The 21,716-nt window shown below is 43.5% G+C and overlaps 1 protein-coding gene across 1 annotated transcript in view; it reads left to right on the top strand.

Moving 5' to 3' along the window:
• Positions 1-20,662, top strand: part of slc49a3 (solute carrier family 49 member 3) — a 382,878-nt gene extending 362,216 nt beyond the window's left edge. The window contains exons 5-10 of the mRNA XM_061726482.1: positions 1,059-1,196; positions 10,748-10,864; positions 11,598-11,750; positions 16,142-16,299; positions 17,451-17,554; positions 20,430-20,662. Of these exons, the coding sequence (XP_061582466.1) occupies positions 1,059-1,196; positions 10,748-10,864; positions 11,598-11,750; positions 16,142-16,299; positions 17,451-17,554; positions 20,430-20,662 (903 nt within the window). The remainder of the gene's footprint in view (positions 1-1,058; positions 1,197-10,747; positions 10,865-11,597; positions 11,751-16,141; positions 16,300-17,450; positions 17,555-20,429) is intronic.
• The last annotated feature ends 1,054 nt before the right edge of the window (positions 20,663-21,716 follow it).

Raw genomic sequence — 21,716 nt, 5'->3', positions numbered from 1 at the left:
CAAGATTACAGATTCTATACAGAACAGAGCTGCTCGCTGTTTCTTGGGCGTTCATAAATTTGCTCCGATTCTGGCCGTTCAAGGCGACATGGGTTCCTGGTTCCATAAGACGTAAATGTGAGATGATTAGATTGTGGAATCGTTTACTTAATATGCCGGAAGACAGGGTCAATAAGAAAAGTTTTTATTTGGAGTACCGTAAATTAAATGGCTCGCCATGGGCTAAAGAAATATGTGCATTATTTGAAGAGGTTGGATTACAGTATATGTATAGGAATAACTTAACCTGTTCAATAACTTCAATTAGTGATACGTTATTTGCGTTATTTGGGACAAAATGGTTAAATTATATTTTGTTTAAGCCCAAATTATGAACATACATCCAAATCAAGCACAATTATGGCCCTGAAACTTCTGTTAAATCAAACCTAACAAGAAATCAAAGGTCTTTAATGGCTCAGCTGAGAACAGGAATCCTTCCCTTGAATCTATAGTCCAGAAAATACGGTAATTGAGTTCTTCCTGGGTGATCAGCTGCCAAATAACTGAGTCTGGAAAAATGTCAAAGTTTGTGGGTAGCAGTGTGTGTTTGTAGGAAGGTCCTTTCATCATCACCCAAAATGTCAGGGGATCCCTGGAGTCGTGAAGATGATCTCGCTGCTCCTGCACACAAAATACGTTAATCAAATACAGTAATACACGTCTGTGGACACAAGCAGACATTTTATTAAATCAGGTGTCTTTGGTAAACTACAGACACCTAAATGATCCCCGGATGCTGCTGAGAGTCTTCCTGTAAACGCTCTCATCCTCCTCCCCCGTCTGCTGGATTAACTAAGAAATTAAAACATTCAAAAGAGAAAGAAAAACCGGGTTTACAATCGAGAGGATTCTCACTGGGAATTGTAGCAAACGCAGCTGGAAATGTCAAACTTTGGCTCCGATCAACTCGGCTGCTAATGATGATGCATTTCCTTGGTTTTTAAAGGCGCTAACATCCATCCATCACTTTATTCTGTGTGTTTCTCCTCCTCCTTCTCCTCCTTCTCCTCCTGTAGCTGCTGGCCTATGCAGTCCCGACGTGTGTCATCTGTTGCCTAGCAACCGTGGGGATACGGAGCAGCAAACCCCCCACGCCGCCGTCGGCCAGCGCCGAGGCCTCCGGATCAGAGCCGTTCCTGCAGGGAATCAAACTGGCAAGAACCACATTACACCCACTCCCCCTCTATTACACCCACACCCCCTCTATTACACCCTCACCCCCTCTATTACACCTCTATTACACCCTCACCCCCCTCTATTACACCCTCACCCCCTCTATTACACCTCTATTACACCCTCACCCCCTCTATTACACCCACACCCCCCCTCTATTACACCCACACCCTCCTCTATTACACCCACTCCCCCTCTATTACACCCACACCCCCTCTATTACACCCACACCCCCTCTATTACACCCACACCCCCTCTATTACACCCACACCCCCTCTATTACACCCACACCCCCTCTATTACACCCACTCCCCCTCTATTACACCCACACCCCCTCTATTACACCCACACCCCCTCTATTACACCCACACCCCCTCTATTACACCCACACCCCCTCTATTACACCCACACCCCCCTCTATTACACCCACTCCCCCTCTATTACACCCACACCCCCTCTATTACACCCACACCCCCCTCTATTACACCCACACCCCCTCTATTACACCCACACCCCCTCTATTACACCCACTCCCCCTCTATTACACCCACACCCCCTCTATTACACCCACACCCCCTCTATTACACCCCCCTCTATTACACCCACACCCCCCTCTATTACACCCACACCCCCCTCTATTACACCCACACCCCCCTCTATTACACCCACACCCCCTCTATTACACCCCCCCCTCTATTACACCCACACCCCCCTCTATTACACCCACACCCCCTCTATTACACCCCCTCTATTACACCCACACCCCCCTCTATTACACCCACACCCCCTCTATTACACCCACACCCCCCTCTATTACACCCACACCCCCTCTATTACACCCACACCCCCTCTATTACACCCACACCCCCTCTATTACACCCCCCTCTATTACACCCACACCCCCTCTATTACACCCCCCTCTATTACACCCACACCCCCTCTATTACACCCACACTCCCTCTATTACACCCACACCCCCCTCTATTACACCCACACCCCCTCTATTACACCCACACCCCCTCTATTACACCCACACCCCCCTCTATTACACCCACACCCCCCTCTATTACACCCACACCCCCTCTATTACACCCACACTCCCTCTATTACACCCACACCCCCTCTATTACACCCACACCCCCTCTATTACACCCACACCCCCTCTATTACACCCACACCCCCCTCTATTACACCCACACCCCCTCTATTACACCCCCCCCTCTATTACACCCACACCCCCCTCTATTACACCCCCCTCTATTACACCCCCCTCTATTACACCCACACCCCCTCTATTACACCCACACCCCCTCTATTACACCCACACCCCCCTCTATTACACCCACACCCCCCTCTATTACACCCACACCCCCTCTATTACACCCACACCCCCTCTATTACACCCACACCCCCCTCTATTACACCCACACCCCCCTCTATTACACCCACACCCCCTCTATTACACCCACACCCCCCACTATTACACCCACACCCCCCTCTATTACACCCACACCCCCTCTATTACACCCACACCCCCCCCTCTATTACACCCACACCCCCTCTATTACACCCACCCCCTCTATTACACCCCCCTCTATTACACCCACACCCCCTCTATTACACCCCCCTCTATTACACCCACACCCCCCTCTATTACACCCACACCCCCCTCTATTACACCCACACCCCCTCTATTACACCCACACCCCCTCTATTACACCACACCCCCCTCTATTACACCCACACCCCCCTCTATTACACCACACCCCCTCTATTACACCCCCTCTATTACACCCACACCCTCCTCTATTACACCCACACCCCCTCTATTACACCCACACCCCCTCTATTACACCCACACCCCCTCTATTACACCCACAGCCCCCCACTATTACACCCACGACCCCTCTATTACAACCCCCCTCTATTACACCCACACCCCCTCTATTACACCCCCCTCAATTACACCCACACCCCCTCTATTACACCCACACCCCCTCTATTACACCCACACCCCCCTCTATTACACCCACACCCCCCTCTATTACACCCAGCACCCCCCTCTATTACACCCACACCCCCTCTATTACACCCTCACCCCCTCTATTACACCCTCACCCCCTCTATTACACCCACACCCCCTCTATTACACCCCCCTCTATTACACCCCCCTCTATTACACCCCCCTCTATTACACCCCCCTCTATTACACCCACACCCCCCTCTATTACACCCACACCCCCCTCTATTACACCCTCACCCCCTCTATTACACCCTCACCCCCTCTATTACACCCACACCCCCTCTATTACACCCACACCCCCCTCTATTACACCCACACCCCCCTCTATTACACCCACACCCCCTCTATCACACCCACACCCCCTCTATTACACCCACACCCCCTCTATTACACCCACACCCCCTCTATTACATCCACACCCCCTCTATTACACCCACACCCCCTCTATTACACCCCCCCTCTATTACACCACACCCCCTCTATTACACCCACACCCCCCTCTATTACACCCCCTCTATTACACCCCCCTCTATTACACCCACACCCCCTCTATTACACCCACACCCCCTCTATACACCCACACCCCCTCTATTACACCCACTCCCCCTCTATTACACCCACACCACCCTCTATTACACCCACACCCCCTCTATTACACCCCACACCCCCTGTATTACACCCACACCCCCTCTATTACACCCACACCCCCTCTATTACACCACACCCCCCTCTATTACACCCACACCCCCTCTATTACACCACACCCCCCTCTATTACACCCAACCCCCCTCTATTACACCCACACCCCCTCTATTACACCCACACCCCCTCTATTACACCCACACCCCCTCTATTACATCCACACCCCCTCTATTACACCCACACCCCCCTCTATTACACCCAAACCCCCCTCTATTACACCCACACCCCCTCTATTACACCCACACCCCCCTCTATTACACCCACACCCCCTCTATTACACCCACACCCCCTCTATTACATCCACACCCCCTCTATTACACCCACACCCCCCTCTATTACACCCACACCCCCCTCTATTACACCCACACCCCCCTCTATTACACCCACACCCCTCTATTACACCCCCCCTCTATTACACCACACCCCCCTCTATTACACCCCCTCTATTACACCCACACCCCTCTATTACACCCACACCCCCTCTATTACACCCACACCCCCTCTATTACACCCACACCCCCTCTATTACACCCACACCCCCCTCTATTACACCCCACACCCCCCTCTATTACACCCACACCCCCCTCTATTACACCCACACCCCCTCTATTACACCCCCTCTATTACACCACACCCCCCTCTATTACACCCACACCCCCTCTATTACACCCACACCCCCTCTATTACACCCACACCCCCTCTATTACACCCACTCCCCCTCTATTACACCCACACCCCCTCTATTACACCCACACCCCCTCTATTACACCCACACCCCCTCTATTACACCCCCCTCTATTACACCCACACCCCCTCTATTACACCCACACCCCCTCTATTACACCCACACCCCCCTCTATTACACCCACACCCCCCTCTATTACACCCACACCCCCTCTATTACACCCCCCTCTATTACACCACACCCCCCTCTATTACACCCCCCTCTATTACACCCACACCCCCCTCTATTACACCCACACCCCCTCTATTACACCCCCTCTATTACACCCACACCCCCTCTATTACACCCCCCTCTATTACACCCACACCCCCCTCTAAGACAACCCACACCCCCTCAATACACCCCCTCTATTACACCCACAACCCCCTCTATTACACCACACCCCCTCTATTACACCCACTCCCCCCTCTATTACACCCACACCCCCTCTATTACACCCCCTCTATTACACCCACACCCCCTCTATTACACCCACACCCCCTCTATTACACCCACACCCCCCTCTATTACACCCCCCTCTATTACACCCACCACCCCCCTCTATTACACCCCACACCCCCTCTATTACACCCACACCCCCTCTATTACACCCCACACCCCCCCTCTATTACACCCACACCCCCCCTCTATTACACCCACCCCCCCTCTATTACACCCCCACAACCCCCTCTATTACACCCACACCCCCCTCTATTACACCCACACCCCCCTCTATTACACCCACACCCCCCTCTATTACACCCACAGCCCCCTCTATTACACCCACACCCCCTCTATTACACCCACACCCCCCTCTATTACACCCACACCCCCCTCTATTACACCCCACACCCCCTCTATTACACCCACACCCCCCTCTATTACACCCACACCCCCTCTATTACACCCACACCCCCCTCTATTACACCCACACCCCCCTCTATTACACCCACACCCCCCTCTATTACACCCACACCCCCCTCTATTACACCCCCCCTCTATTACACCCACACCCCCCTCTATTACACCCACACCCCTCTATTACACCCACACCCCCTCTATTACACCCACACCCCCCTCTATTACACCCACACCCCCCTCTATTACACCCACAACCCCCTCTATTACACCCACACCCCCTCCTATTACACCCCACACCCCCTCTATTACACCCACACCCCCCTCTATTACACCCACACCCCCCTCTATTACACCCACACCCCCTCTATTACACCCACACCCCCCTCTATTACACCCCCTCTATTACACCCACACCCCCTCTATTACACCCACACCCCCCTCTATTACACCCCCTCTATTACACCCACACCCCCTCTATTACACCCACACCCCCCTCTATTACACCCACACCCCCCTCTATTACACCCACACCCCCTCTATTACACCCACACCCCCCCCTCTATTACACCCACACCCCCCTCTATTACACCCACACCCCCCTCTATTACACCCACACCCCCCTCTATTACACCCACAGCCCCCTCTATTACACCCACACCCCCTCTATTACACCCACACCCCCTCTATTACACCCACACCCCCTCTATTACACCCACACCCCTCTCTATTACACCCACACCCCCTCTATTACACCCACACCCCCTCTATTACACCCACACCCCTCTCTATTACACCCACACCCCCCTCTATTACACCCACACCCCCTCTATTACACCCACACCCCCTCTATTACACCCACACCCCCTCTATTACACCCACACCCCCCTCTATTACACCCACACCCCCCTCTATTACACCCCCCTCTATTACACCCACACCCCCCTCTATTACACCCCCCTCTATTACACCCACTCCCCTCTATTACACCCACACCCCCCTCTATTACACCACAGCCCCCTCTATTACACCCACACCCCCTCTATTACACCCACACCCCCTCTATTACACCCACACCCCCTCTATTACACCCACACCCCCTCTCTATTACACCCACACCCCCTCTATTACACCCACACCCCCCTCTATTACACCCACACCCCCCTCTATTACACCCCCCTCTATTACACCCACTCCCCCTCTATTACACCCACAGCCCCCTCTATTACACCCACACCCCCTCTATTACACCCACACCCCCTCTATTACACCCACACCCCTCTAATACACCCACACCCCTCTCTATTACACCCACACCCCCTCTATTACACCCACACCCCCCTCTATTACACCCACACCCCCCTCTATTACACCCCCCTCTATTACACCCACACCCCCCTCTATTACACCCCCCCTCTATTACACCCACACCCCCTCTATTACACCCACACCCCCTCTATTACACCCCCCTCTATTACACCCACACCCCCTCTATTACACCCACACCCCCTCTATTACACCCCCCTCTATTACACCCACACCCCCTCTATTACACCCACACCCCCTCTATTACACCCACACCCCCCTCTATTACACCCCCTCTATTACACCCACACCCCCTCTATTACACCCACACCCCCTCTATTACACCCCCTCTATTACACCCACACCCCCTCTATTACACCCACACCCCCTCTATTACACCCACACCCCCCTCTATTACACCCACACCCCCTCTATTACACCCACACCCCCTCTATTACACCCACACCCCCTCTATTACACCCACACCCCCTCTATTACACCCACACCCCCTCTATTACACCCACACCCCCCTCTATTACACCCACACCCCCCTCTATTACACCCACACCCCCCTCTATTACACCCACACCCCCTCTATTACACCCACCCCACCCCCCCTCTATTACACCCACACCCCCCTCTATTACACCCACACCCCCTCTATTACACCCACACCCCCCTCTATTACACCCACACCCCCCTCTATTACACCCACAGCCCCCTCTATTACACCCCCCTCTATTACACCCACACCCCCTCTATTACACCCACACCCCCTCTATTACACCCACACCCCCTCTATTACACCCCCCTCTATTACACCCACACCCCCTCTATTACACCCACACCCCCCTCTATTACACCCACACCCCCTCTATTACACCCTAACCCCCCTCTATTACACCCACACCCCCCTCTATTACACCCACACCCCCTCTATTACACCCACACCCCCCTCTATTACACCCACACCCCCCTCTATTACACCCACACCCCCTCTATTACACCCACACCCCCTCTATCACACCCACACCCCCCTCTATTACACCCACACCCCCTCTATTACACCCACACCCCCTCTATTACACCCACACCCCCTCTATTACACCCCCCTCTATTACACCCACACCCCCTCTATTACACCCACACCCCCCTCTATTACACCCACACCCCCTCTATTACACCCACACCCCCTCTATTACACCCCCCTCTATTACACCCACACCCCCCTCTATTACACCCACACCCCCTCTATTACACCCCCCTCTATTACACCCACACCCCCTCTATTACACCCACACCCCCCTCTATTACACCCACACCCCCTCTATTACACCCACACCCCCCTCTATTACACCCACACCCCCTCTATTACACCCACACCCCCTCTATTACACCCACTCCCCCCTCTATTACACCCCCCTCTATTACACCCACACCCCCTCTATTACACCCACACCCCCTCTATTACACCCACTCCCCCTCTATTACACCCACACCCCCTCTATTACACCCTAACCCCCTCTATTACACCCACACCCCCTCTATTACACCCACACCCCCTCTATTACACCCACACCCCCTCTATTACACCCACACCCCCTCTATTACACCCACACCCCCTCTATTACACCCCCCCTCTATTACACCCACACCCCCCTCTATTACACCCACACCCCCTCTATTACACCCCCCTCTATTACACCCACACCCCCTCTATTACACCCACACCCCCCTCTATTACACCCACACCCCCTCTATTACACCCACACCCCCCTCTATTACACCCACACCCCCTCTATTACACCCACACCCCCTCTATTACACCCACTCCCCCCTCTATTACACCCCCCTCTATTACACCCACACCCCCTCTATTACACCCACACCCCCTCTATTACACCCACTCCCCCTCTATTACACCCACACCCCCTCTATTACACCCTAACCCCCTCTATTACACCCACACCCCCTCTATTACACCCACACCCCCTCTATTACACCCACACCCCCTCTATTACACCCCCCTCTATCACACAGCTTACAATCAGTATTTACTCAATATTATGGATTTGTCAAACCACGGCTCCATATTCATTTAATCCGTTTTTAAGTTTAGGTCTTTTATTTTATTTTTATTTTATTAGTTTGCACACAATAAAATTAACACTTGCAATCAAAATAGTAAAACAAATGTGACAGGAGAGGTCAAAAAGCCAACAGGCTTATGCAACGGACCTCCCCTCAATTTAGGAAGTAAAACAGTAATTACAAAAAATCAAAAAACAAAAACAACAAGACGAAGACTATAAACAAAAACAAAGAAGGTTTGACTACATAGTTACAGATCATCAACACACACAAAAAAAAAAAACAAACAAACAAAAAAAAAAACAAAAAAAAAACAAAGAAAACTTGACATTTTTTAAATGTGAATTAAAGGAGATAATACATTTCTTTTAAAAATCTCTAGAGAAGCAGAGCTTTTGATAATGTGAGATTTGGAGTTCCATATCTGTTACCACGATATCTGAGGGGAAACTGGCCGTGTTTAGTTTTATAAAAAGGAAAATGAAAATGATTGACCTGTCTATTATTCTATGAATGTATTTGAGAATTATAAGTTACTTGAAACAGGTTAAAATTGTCAAATAAGTTATTTATCTGACTCCCTGAAATAAAAACGGTCCAAATCATCCCCCCCTGAAATAAAAACGGTCCAAATCATCCCCCCTGAAATAAAAACGGTCCAAATCATCCCCCCCTGAAATAAAAATGGTCCAAATCATCCCCCCCTGAAATAAAAATGGTCCAAATCATCCCCCCCTGAAATAAAAACGGTCCAAATCATCCCCCCCTGAAATAAAAACGGTCCAAACCATCCCCCCCTGAAATAAAAACGGTCCAAATCATCCCCCCCTGAAATAAAAACGGTCCAAATCATCCCCCCTGTAAAACTGCCATCCCTCCTTTCCATCCCTTATGTCATTTCATCAATGAATGTGGTTTTACTGCTATTTCAACATTTAGAGTCATCACCAGAAAAATAACACCAGAAAAATAACTTATTTGACAATTTTCACCTGTTTCAAGTAAATTTTCACTTGAAATAAGTAGAAAAATCTGCCAGTGGGACAAGATTTATCTTCTTATTATAAGCAAAAAAATCTTGTTCCACTGGCAGATTTTTCTACTTATTTCAAGTGAAAATCTACTTGAAACAGGTGAAAATTGTTGTTTTTTCCAGTGATGAGTCTTGTTTTAAGTGTAATGAGATTTTTTTACTAAAATGAGACATTTTAACTAGAAATAAGACAAATATTCCTGGTAAGATTTTGAGTTTTTGCAGTGTACTATTACTACTACTGCTACTGCTACTGTCATCTAGCAGACGACTTTATCCAAAGCAACTTACATCTGAGAGAACACAAGCAAGAAATCACATAGGAGGTCCAGCTGGATCGGTGCAACCGTCCCTTTATACAAGAAAGCTACGTCTTAAAAAGACACCATCATGCGATCATCTTGTCATAAATGCAGCTTACTCAGTGCTGAGTCCTGCAAAGAGCTGGATCTTCTAACTCAGGGGTCGGCAACCCAAAATGTTTTAGAGCCATATTGGACCAAAAACACTTTTTCTTTTTCCTTTCCTTTTTAATCTCAACATTTCAACTTTTTTCTCGAAATTTTGATTTTTTTCTCAACATTTCGACTTTTTTCTCAACATTTCGACTTTTTTCTCGAAGTGCGTAATGTAAATAAAAATCTTCCCCACTTCTAACTAATATAGAAACATGCAGCATGTGTTTCTTCATTCTAAGGCTGATACAAGACATTTCATTGATACAATATGGATCTTTAACGTGTTGTGTTTCCGCCCCCTGGTGTGAGTTGAAGGTGACAGTTCTGTGTTTCTGCAGCTGCTGAGGAACAAGGCCTACCTGGTGCTGCTGCTTTGCTTCGGCTCCGGCATCGCCGTCTTCACCTGCTTCTCCTCTCTGCTGGAGCAGGTCCTGTGCGTGCAGGGATACACCGACGTAAGTCCTGCAGGGGCAGCGCTCCAGACTCCAGTCTGGATCAGGGGACGGCGGGACAGTGTTAGAAAATAAGAAGAGAAAATGGGGAATCATGCACTGCAAAAACTAGAAATCTTAACAAGAATATTTGTCTTATTTCTAGTTAAAATGTCTCATTTTTAGTCAAAAAATCTCATTACACTTAAAACAAGAGTCATTACCAGAAAAATATTTTATTTGACAATTTTCACCTGTTTCAAGTAAATTTTCACTTGAAATAAGTAGAAAAATCTGCCAGTGGGACAAGATTTATCTTCTTATTACAAGCAAAAAAATCTTGTTCCACTGGCAGATTTTTCTACTTATTTCAAGTGAAAATTTACTTGAAACAGGTGAAAATTGTTGGTGAAAATCTCATTACACTTAAAACAAGAATCAAAAACAACAATTTTCACCTGTTTCAAGTAGATTTTTACTTGAAATAAGTAGAAAAATCTGCCAGTGGAACAAGATTTTTTTTGCTTGTAATAAGAAGATAAATCTTGTTCCACTGGCAGATTTTTCTACTTATTTCAAGTGAAAATTTACTTGAAACAGATGAAAATTGACAAAAAAGTTATTGAGAGTGTAATGAGATTTTTTGACTAAAAATGAGACATTTTAACTAGAAAATAAGACAAATATTCCTGGTAAGATTGTGAGTTTTTGCAGAGTGGTCTCAGATCATTCTGGTAACACTTTCTCTCCACTGCAGGACTTCGCCGGCCTGTGCGGCGCGCTCTTCATCGTGTTCGGCATCATCGGCGCCGCCGCTCTGGGTCTCTACGTGGACAAGACGAAGAAGTTCACCGAGGCCACGAAGATCAACATGAGCTTCACTGCTCTGGCGTGCATCGCCTTCTCCGTGGTGAGAACCAGTACCCTGAAATAAAAACGGTCCAAATCATCCCCCCTGAAATAAAAACGGTCCAAATCATCCCCCCTGAAATAAAAACGGTCCAAATCATCCCCCCCTGAAATAAAAACGGTCCAAATCATCCCCCCCTGAAATAAAAACGGTCCAAATCATCCCCCCCTGATATAAAAACGGTCCAAATCATCCCCCCTGATATCAAAACGGTCCAAATCATCCCCCCCTGAAATAAAAATGGTCCAAATCATCCCCCCTGTAAAACTGCCATCCCTCCTTTCCATCCCTTATGTCATTTCATCAATGAATGTGGTTTTACTGCTATTTCAACATTTAGAGTCATCACCAGAAAAATAACACCAGAAAAATAACTTATTTGACAATTTTCACCTGTTTCAAGTAAATTTTCACTTGAAATAAGTAGAAAAATCTGACAGTGGAACAAGATTTATCTTCTCATTACAAGCAAAAAAATCTTGTTCCACTGGCAGATTTTTCTACTTATTTCAAGTGAAAATCTACTTGAAACAGGTGAAAATTGTTGTTTTTTCCAGTGATGAGTCTTGTTTTAAGTGTAATAAGATTTTTTTTACTAAAATGAGACATTTTAACTAGAAATAAGACAAATATTCTTGTTAAGATTGTGAGTTTTTGCAGTGATCCATTTCACTTATCCTGTGAAGGACAGAGTCATATTGATAAGTTCAGAAAACTTATTTTATTGTTGTGTTTTGATGTATTAGATTTAAGCCCAGATGCACATTAATCCTGCAAAGGAATCCCACAGTGTCATCTCATAAGTATCAGACTCAAGGAGGATATTTCAGCTCAAACCTCCCTCAACATGCATGACTCTGAAAGTGCAACATTTGAGTCGATTTTATGCCTCAAACCGATTAAACAGTAGTTTGATTGAAAAACATAAATCAGAGCTGTCTAATCAGAGTGTAGCGGCAATCTTTCTTCTCTGGCTACTCCACTTTACCTCTACTATTAAGCAGTCTTCTTGGCAATGAGCTTGACACTAGAAAAAGAATCTTCCAAGGCATTAACTCTGTTCAAAAATAATTTTACTTAAAGCAAAAAACGAAGTTACAAGATTCGCCCTGAGGTCAAAAAACTGTCTTGCTCAGAGCTGGTAGAGGAGCCAAAAACTGTACTCAAGTAAAAGTACTGTTACTTCAAGTAAAAAGTAGTCATTCAAATAATTACTTGAGTAAAAGTAAAAAAGTACTTGGTGAAAAAACTACTCAAGTACTGAGTAACTGTTGAGTAACGTCTGATTTATTTTTTTAACACAACCATTCAAACAGACAAAAGTACAAAATAATCATCTTCAGGTGAATTAAATCAATAAAATACATTTTAATAAAAAATAAAAAAATTGCTTAAATTAAAATAATCTTAAAGTAAATTCAAGTACTTTAATAAATAATAAAATAAATAAAATAATAACAGAATAAAAAAATAAATTAAGCACAAGTAGCACAAAATTTCCACCCTTTGTACTTTTCTTTTTTAACCAGCAGAACTAGAACAAACATGAACTCATAGAAACTCTGTGTGTGTTTGAGTCTGTGTAAATGTGACAAAACATGCAAAAACTAACATTTTTCCCAAAGAATCACCCAGTGATGTCATGAGATTGACGCGTACGCGGATAAAAGGGATAAAAGAAAAGTAACAGCTCAACGTAGCCTAATGTAGCGGAGTAAGAGGAACAGTTTCTTCTTCACAAATCTACTCAAGTAAAAGTAAAAAGTATAGTGATTCAAAACCACTCCTAAAAGTACAACATTTCCCAAAACTTACTCAAGTAAATGGAACGGAGTAAATGGAACCGAGTAAATGTAACTCATTACTACCCAACTCTGCTTAGGCTGCTTAACCTGGTCTGAGCTAAGCTGCTGTGATGTCATCAGCAGCATAATTAAAGGAGCAATTCCACGTTCTAAAGGAAAAATATGAACTATTATAAGCAATACAAATGTGGCTCTTACAGAGAGCAGATGGTTTTACTTCCTTCAGCCTCCACCAGGTCCTGAAGGAGACGTAGCTTCTGACGGACATGGAAGGGGAACATTTACCTCCTTTTTTCTTTTTACATACAGGACTGTCTCAGAAAATTAGAATATTGTGATAAAGTTCTTTATTTTCTGTAATGCAATTAAAAAAACAAAAATGTCATACATTCTGGATTCATTACAAATCAACTGAAATATTACAAGCCTTTTATTATTTTAATATTGCTGATTATGGTTTACAGTTTAAGATTAAGATTCCCAGAATATTCTAATTTTTTGAGATAGGATATTTGAGTTTTCTTAAGCTGTAAACCATGATCATCAATATTAAAATAATAAAAGGCTTGCAATATTTCAGTTGATTTGTAATGAATCCAGAATGTATGACATTTTTGCATTACAGAAAATAAAGAACTTTACCACAATATTCTAATTTTCTGAGACAGTCCTGTACACAAACTGGGCTTTCTCAGGTTAATATCATAGGGTGACAACGTTTCATCTCCAACTAGAAACTCTGGAGTCCTTTAGGAAACATTCACCTTCAAAAAGTCAAATCTTTAGTTCTCATAGGGACAAAATCGTTTAAGAAGAAAAAAGAAAGAAAACGCAGACTCGGAGGAGAAACAAAGATTAGGAGGCTGGAAGAGTCTGTCCTGATGTGTCTGTGATGTCACAGCAACCCTAAAAGATTTCAGCAGCTCATTAAACCACATTTTTTAAGATGTAGTTCGACCCAAAAGCAAAGTGACAGGGTGGTATTTAGTTTTACAGGCCGTGGTCTCCGCAGATACCCAGATATTTGCTTCACAAAACATCATCATTAATGCTCAGTGGTACGACTTTGTCTGCAGAAAAGCAACAACAAAATATATGTATATATATTTTTGTAACATGCAAACATTGTAAAATATCTGCAGTGTTCTGAAAAAGGTTTACAACTACACCGGTTAATTCTAGTTTAAGATGTTTCATGTAAAAATGTTCATATAACTGAAAATGTACTGGAACCAAAATGATGAAGATGTTCAGACTGCTCAGAAATAAATTATTGGACTTATTAAACCGAAAGTCACACTTACCATTGAGTGTGTCTGGATATAGTTTATATGAGGGAAGCAAAGTATTAAACACAGCTTTTATGCATACTTTTACTTTGGAAAGATGATTCCCCTCCAACTTTCAAGTTTTTTTTTTGATCAAATTTCAGTTTTTTTACCATTGGAAAAATTAACTTTGGAAAAATACAACCGTGGTCGTATCTTTCAAGAATTTTGGTCTCCATTATTTTCAAAACTGGAGAACTTTTCCAAGGGGGACCAATGAGTGTCTCTATTTTCAAACTTGTGCCTTATATGTATGTATGTTTGTATGTATGTATAGATATATATAGCTTGATATCGTTGTTGCTGCCATTTTTTATTTTTTTTTAATATTTATTTAATTTTGTTTCCCTTAATATATGATTTTTTTTTCCCCCCAGGGCAATTATAGGGAGGGTAGGAATGTGGGTAAAATAGAAATTGTGAATGTGAAAATGTGAATTTTCACATGAATTTTTTTTTACTGTTTTTTACCGTGCAATACTACGACGGAGTATTAGGGCCAAACTAAAACAAAAGAAAATTGGAAATTACGAGAATAAAGTCATAATAATATGAGAATAAAGTTGTAATATTACGAGAATAAAGTCGTAACATTGCAAGAATAAAGTGTTAATTTATGAGAATAAAGTCGTAATATTACGAGAATAAAGTGTTAATTTATGAGAACTCTAACAGGAAAAGCATCTTCTCCCTGTGTTAAAATGAGGAATATTGAGCATCTTGTGACATTATATTTATATATTTATAATATATTTAATATTACGACTTTATTCTCGTAATATTACGTCTTTATTCTGGTAATTTTACGACTTTATTCTCGTAATTTCCATTTTTTTTTTTGTCTTAGTTTGGCCCTAATACTACGTCGTACAATACTTCTCCCGGACTATCTGTGCAATATTCCACTACATGTGTATATACTATCATCTGTAAATAGAATCTCAGGTCTTCACCATTCAAATGCACCTTAACATTTTTTTTTTTTAATATTATTTATATTCTTATATTCCTTATTGTTTGCACTATTGTTCTTATTTGTCTTGCGCTGGAGAGGTGATGCTGCTTTCAATCTCACTGTACCCAGGTACACTGACAATAAAGTATTCTATTCTATTCTAAAAAGATATTTAAAAAAAAACCCCCACAGATTTTAGTGTTGAAGGCGTGAACGTCAGGGTTTTTATGGTTTTATGTTTTTCTGGTTTTCTGGTTTTGTTTGTTGGCTCACTTGTTCTTCTCCCTGCTCCTCGTCTCTCAGGTGTCTCTGCTGCCGCAGCAGAAAGCTGCCGTGGCCGCCGTCTGCTCTCTCTTCGGCTTCTTCGGCTTCTCCATCTACCCGGTGGCCATGGAGCTGTCGGTGGAGAGCTCGTACCCGGTGGGGGAGGCCACGTCGGCCGGACTCGTCTTCGTATCGGGGTATTTCTCCCTCAGTACACTGAGAAGTCTGAATAAAGCCTGAGAAATGTCTGGTGCAGGAGCTTTTAATGCTTTTAATGCAGAAAGTCAGTCCCAGGTACTGAGTACGCACTAGAGTGTGTTGTGGGTTCCGGCCGCAGAGATCTCTCTCTCAGATTTGAGTCTTGACTAGAAACCGTGATACAGAAACATCCAGGCTTATCTGAGACAGATAAGAGTTTTCACTAAGTTTTATTTATTACTATCTTCTTTTCTCCCAACATAATCGTACAGTTTCTCTGTAGATCCTTAAAGGTCCCTTGTGGAAAATATGCCCTAATCTTTCTTTAATTCACATAAATCCTACAATATTTGTGGACAAACCTAAAAACCTTTTTGAGGAGTCGCAGTTTTCATGAATCATTTTTGAGTTAATTAATCTGGTCAGCGATCTTGAAGGAGATTCATTTTTATAATTACCGTATTTTCTGGACTATAAGCTGCTACTTTTTTCATAGGTTTTCAACCGTGCAGCTTATACAAAGGTGCAGCTATTCTGTGGATTTTTCTTCCACCGCTCGGGGCGCTCTAACCGGAATTATAATCAAAACTAAGACAAAATAAATGCAAAGAAGAATACGCTACTTCTTCTTTAGCAGATAGAAGTAGAAGCAGATTTCAAACAGATAAATAGATAAATAAATAGTGGTTATTTTCTCTTGGTTCTGTCCCGTTTTAATCAGCAAAGTTGCTGCCGTGTTAAAAGACACTGTTAGGAAAGATCTATTTAGGTACAAACATGTACATCATTTACAGTTCAAAATCCTTCTGTACATGTAGTAAATATCTAATCTAACAACAGAAATATCTGCGGCTAAATATCTTTTTTTTTTTAACTAGAGCGGATGCGGCTTATAGTCCAGAAAATACGGGTAAAACAAATTATCTGTCCCCATATGATAAAATCCACCACCCCCGCTGATTTTTTTTTTAGAGTACTGGCTGTGCATCTGAAACCATCACCATCATCTGTCGTCTGTTGTTTCTTCAGATATCAAACTGAAGATTTTGAATAAAGGTGTTTGTTATTTAAAAAAAAAAAGAAAAAAGAATGAACCTCTGATGACGCGAGTCCCGTTACCTGATACCTGTCTCCCGTTTCCTGGTTCCAGGCAGGTGCAGTCCGTCCTCTACATCGTGGTCCTGCAGGCTCTGACGGAGCCACTGGCCGACTCCTCTCTGTCCACGTGTGGAGAGGCCGCCTGGAGCTGGAGAGGTGCGTCGCATTTTAGTTCAGTTTAGTTCGGTCATGACATCACAAAAAAAGAATAAAAATAAGAAAAACATCAAAATAGCTTTTGCAAAATTAAAAATAAAATAAAAATGACAACAAGGAAACGAATACACTGTTCAAAGAAAACATTACAAAAAAGTTTCCAATATACAAATAACATCTAGACCGAAAAAGGTGTAGCTGAAGCAAAACATATTCTACCCTCAAAAGAATTATTTAAATTAATGAAATAAAAGCAAGAAGTAAGAGAGAAGACTGCCAGTAAAACAAATTGCCTCCATGGGAATAACAAAGATTCCTCAAGAAATAAGAAAGAAAATAAAAGGTGCAGTCTACATGTTTCCTTCATCCTTGAATAATCAAATCAAATCAATTAAATCAATACCTAAATCAACATAGCAAGAATCACCGCTCATTACTTTGGTTTAGATCAGGAGTCACCAACCGAAAATGTTTTAGATCCATATTGGACCAAAACACAAAAAACAAATATGTCTGGAGCCACAAAAAATGAAAAGTCTTGTATCAGAATTAGAATAAAGAAACACATGCTGCATGTTTCTATATTAGTTAGAACTGGGGGAGATTTTTTTTTCATTATGCACTTCGAGAAAAAAGTCGAACTTGCTGAGATTAAAAAGGAAAGGAAAAAGGAAGAAAAAAAGAGAAAAAAAGGAAAAAAGAAGAAAAAAAGAAAAAAAGGAAAAAAAAGGTCAAACATTTTTAAAAAAGCTCCAGGAGCCACTAGGGCGGCGCTAAAGAGCCCCATGCAGGTTGAAGACCCCTGTTCTAGCGTTATAGCTACTAGAGTAATATTTTAATAAATTGGATATGTACAGCGGTAGTTTACCCAGTAATGCTTTTGCAATAAATATTAACATATGTGATTTTCTCCTTAGACTCAGTGAAGTCCATTCAACCATTTGATACAAACTACAATGACGTGTACGTGAAACTTGAACCAGTTACAGAACCAAGATGCATGTAAATGACATCACCATAGTTTAATACTGACAAAAAGGTACTTTGTACCAATCTCTTTCTAGCAGCAAAAGGAAAACATTTTTTTGCACGAAAATAAAAAAAAAAAGAAAACTAAATTTAAATACTTAAATGAACTGTTGAGTAAACACAGAGCAGAACTAGTGCACATGCAGGATCAGTTCCTCCTGCAGACTGAAGGTAGGTAGGGAGTCCTGCTCTCTGACCCACGACCAAATATAAAGAAATATACGACTGGTACGCGCCAAAAATATAATATCTATTCACCAGTGAGTGAAGCTGCAGAGGAGATGGAGAGCTGGTGGAGGTCGTTAGGAAAGGAGATGCAGGAGTGAAGCGTCAGTGGAGACCTCTGCTGGAGGGAAAAGGGGAAACAGACAAAATAAAACCAACTGGAAACTGATTATTTGATCATTTTTAAGGCCCGAGCACGAAGGCCCTGTTGTATCTGTAGGAATTCTTTTTCTCGTTTTTTTTTTTCCTCGTTTTTTTTTTTCATTGTTATTTTTTTCCTTCTTCCGACGAAATGAGGGCCTTTTTTCCCCCTAAACGTGCCCCAAAAGTCACCAAATTTTGCACCAAGCCAGGCCTGGTGATAAATTTGATATTTCATGGTTTGCATTAATGGGCGTGGCCTAACGACTCAACAGCGCCCCCTAGAAAACTTTGTGCCTCAAGCCCCACGATATGGTTTGACGTACATGCACGAAAATCTGTACACACCTGTATCATGTCACAACTTAAAGAAAAGTCTCTTGGCGCCATGACCCAAACCCAACAGGAAGTCTGCTATTTTGAATTAATTGGCACAATTTATGCCATTCCTTCGGCAGTTAATTCAGCCCGAACCGTAACGTGCACCCAGGTGTGTTATACATCAAAATGTGCGTCTACATCCTGCGATGACGCGAATTACTTTTCTCATTCAAAAGCGTTACTGTGGCGACGCTAGACGCCAAAAAGCGCGCCCACCCTTCATCTGATTGGTCCATATTTGATAGTTCCTACTTTCTGCCATAACTTTTGAATGGTTTGGTAAAGAACAGCGGTCGGCAACCCAAAATGTTTTAGATCCATATTGGATCAAAAACACAAAAAACAAATATTTCTGGAGCTGCAAAAAAATGAAGTCTTGTATCAGAAGTAGAATGAAGAAACACATGCTGCATGTTTCTATATTAGTTACTACTGGGGGAAGATTGTTTTTTTTCATTATGCACTTTGAGCAAAAAAGTGGAAATGTTGAGAAAAAAGTCGAAATGTCGAGATTAAAAAGGAAAGGAAAAAGGAAGAGAAAAAAAAAGAAAAAAATTTAAAAAAAAAGGAAAAAGAAAAAAAAGGAAAAATTGAAGGAAAAAAGGAGAAAAAAAGAAGAAAAAAAGAGAAAGAAAAGAAGAAAAAAGAGAAAGAAAAGAAGAAAAAAAGAGAAAAGGAAGAAGAAAAAAAGAGAAAAAAGAAGAGAAAAAAAGAAGAGAAAAAAAGAAGAAAAAAAGAGAAAAAGAAAGGAAAAAAGAGAAAAGACAAAAGAGAGAAAAAAAAGAAGAGAAAAAAGAAAAAGAGAAGAGAAAAAAAGAGGAAAAAAAGGTCAAACATTTTTGAAAAAGCTCCAGGAGCCACTAGGGCGACGCTAAAGGCTCTAGAGCCGCGGGTTGCCGACCCCTGGTATAGAGAGTCGTGGGTGTTTCATCCACTAAATGTCCAGCCTGAACGTGCACAAGGGTGGAGGGACTTTCATCTGTTCATCGCTGCTTGCAGCTTTGATTTTCTTCTAATTTTTGTATGAATGTGGATTTTTTTCTCCTCTAATATGAAGTGAAAACTGAATCCTCCTCCTCTGGTGTCTTGTCGTCTACAGTTCCCATGTTGGTGATGGCAGGACTGTGCACCTTCTTCACCTGCAGCTTCGTCATCTTCTTCCACACCCGGTACCGACGGCTGGAGGCCGAGGAGAAGGCCGGGGACCGGGCCGAGGATCGGGCCGAGGATCGGGCCGAGGAGAAGGCCGGGGATCGGGCCGTGTTGGGGACGGATGGAAGCGGCGACGCGGCCGGCAGCAGCAGCGAGCGAACTCCCATCCTGGAGACGTGAGGAAGCCGGACACCAGAACTGTTCTGGGTCTGAACCAGACATTGGTTTCCCACTAACAAGCCCATGAGACGGGTTTATGAAGACGTTTATGACGACGTCCTGAGCAGAAACGTCCCCCGAGGCCTCACAACTTTCACACCAACTAAACTTCAAAAGTTCCTGTTGAAAAGTTCACTTTTTTTCAATATTCTGCCACTTTTGTTTGCAATTGTTGCTCTCAAGTGGTGAGTTCTGGAACCGTGAGGGGGTTTGGCCAGTACTGGAGATGAGGAGGATGAGGGGGGATGAAATAAAAACGGTCCAAATCATCCCCCCTGAAATAAAAACGGTCCAAATCATCCCCCCCTGAAATAAAAACGGTCCAAATCATCCCCCCCTGAAATAAAAACGGTCCAAATCATCCCCCCCTGAAATAAAAACGGTCCAAATCATCCCCCCTGTAAAACTGCCATCCCTCCTTTCCATCCCTTATGTCATTTCATCAATGAATGTGGTTTTACTGCTATTTCAACATTTAGAGTCATCACCAGAAAAATAACACCAGAAAAATAACTTATTTGACAATTTTCACCTGTTTCAGGTAAATTTTCACTTGAAATAAGTAGAAAAATCTGCCAGTGGGACAAGATTTATCTTCTTATTACAAGCAATAAAATCTTGTTCCACTGGCAGATTTTTCTACTTATTTCAAGTGAAAATTTACTTGAAACAGGTGAAAATTGTTGTTTTTTCCAGTGATGAGTCTTGATTTAAGTGTAATGAGATTTTTTTTACTAAAATGAGACATTTTAACTAGAAATAAGACAAATATTCTTGTTAAGATTGTGAGTTTTTGCAGTGATCCATGTTACTTATCCTGTGAAGGACAGAGTCATATTGATAAGTTCAGAAAAGTGTTTTTTATTGTTGTGTTTTGAGGGGGGTTTGGTACATCAGTGGACGGGGTCTTATTTTAGTAAAAATTACACATTTCTCTGAATGAGGTAAACGCGTACGAATTTTACCAAAGGATTTTTTGTAATTCTTGAGTTTTTAGGAGCCAACTAACGGCTTT

Source organism: Cololabis saira, chromosome 7 (assembly GCF_033807715.1).
Source record: "Cololabis saira isolate AMF1-May2022 chromosome 7, fColSai1.1, whole genome shotgun sequence".
Lineage (NCBI taxonomy): Eukaryota > Metazoa > Chordata > Actinopteri > Beloniformes > Belonidae > Cololabis > Cololabis saira.
The sequence above is the reverse complement of the archived record's forward strand: the minus strand, read 5'-3'. Positions and strand labels throughout refer to the sequence as shown.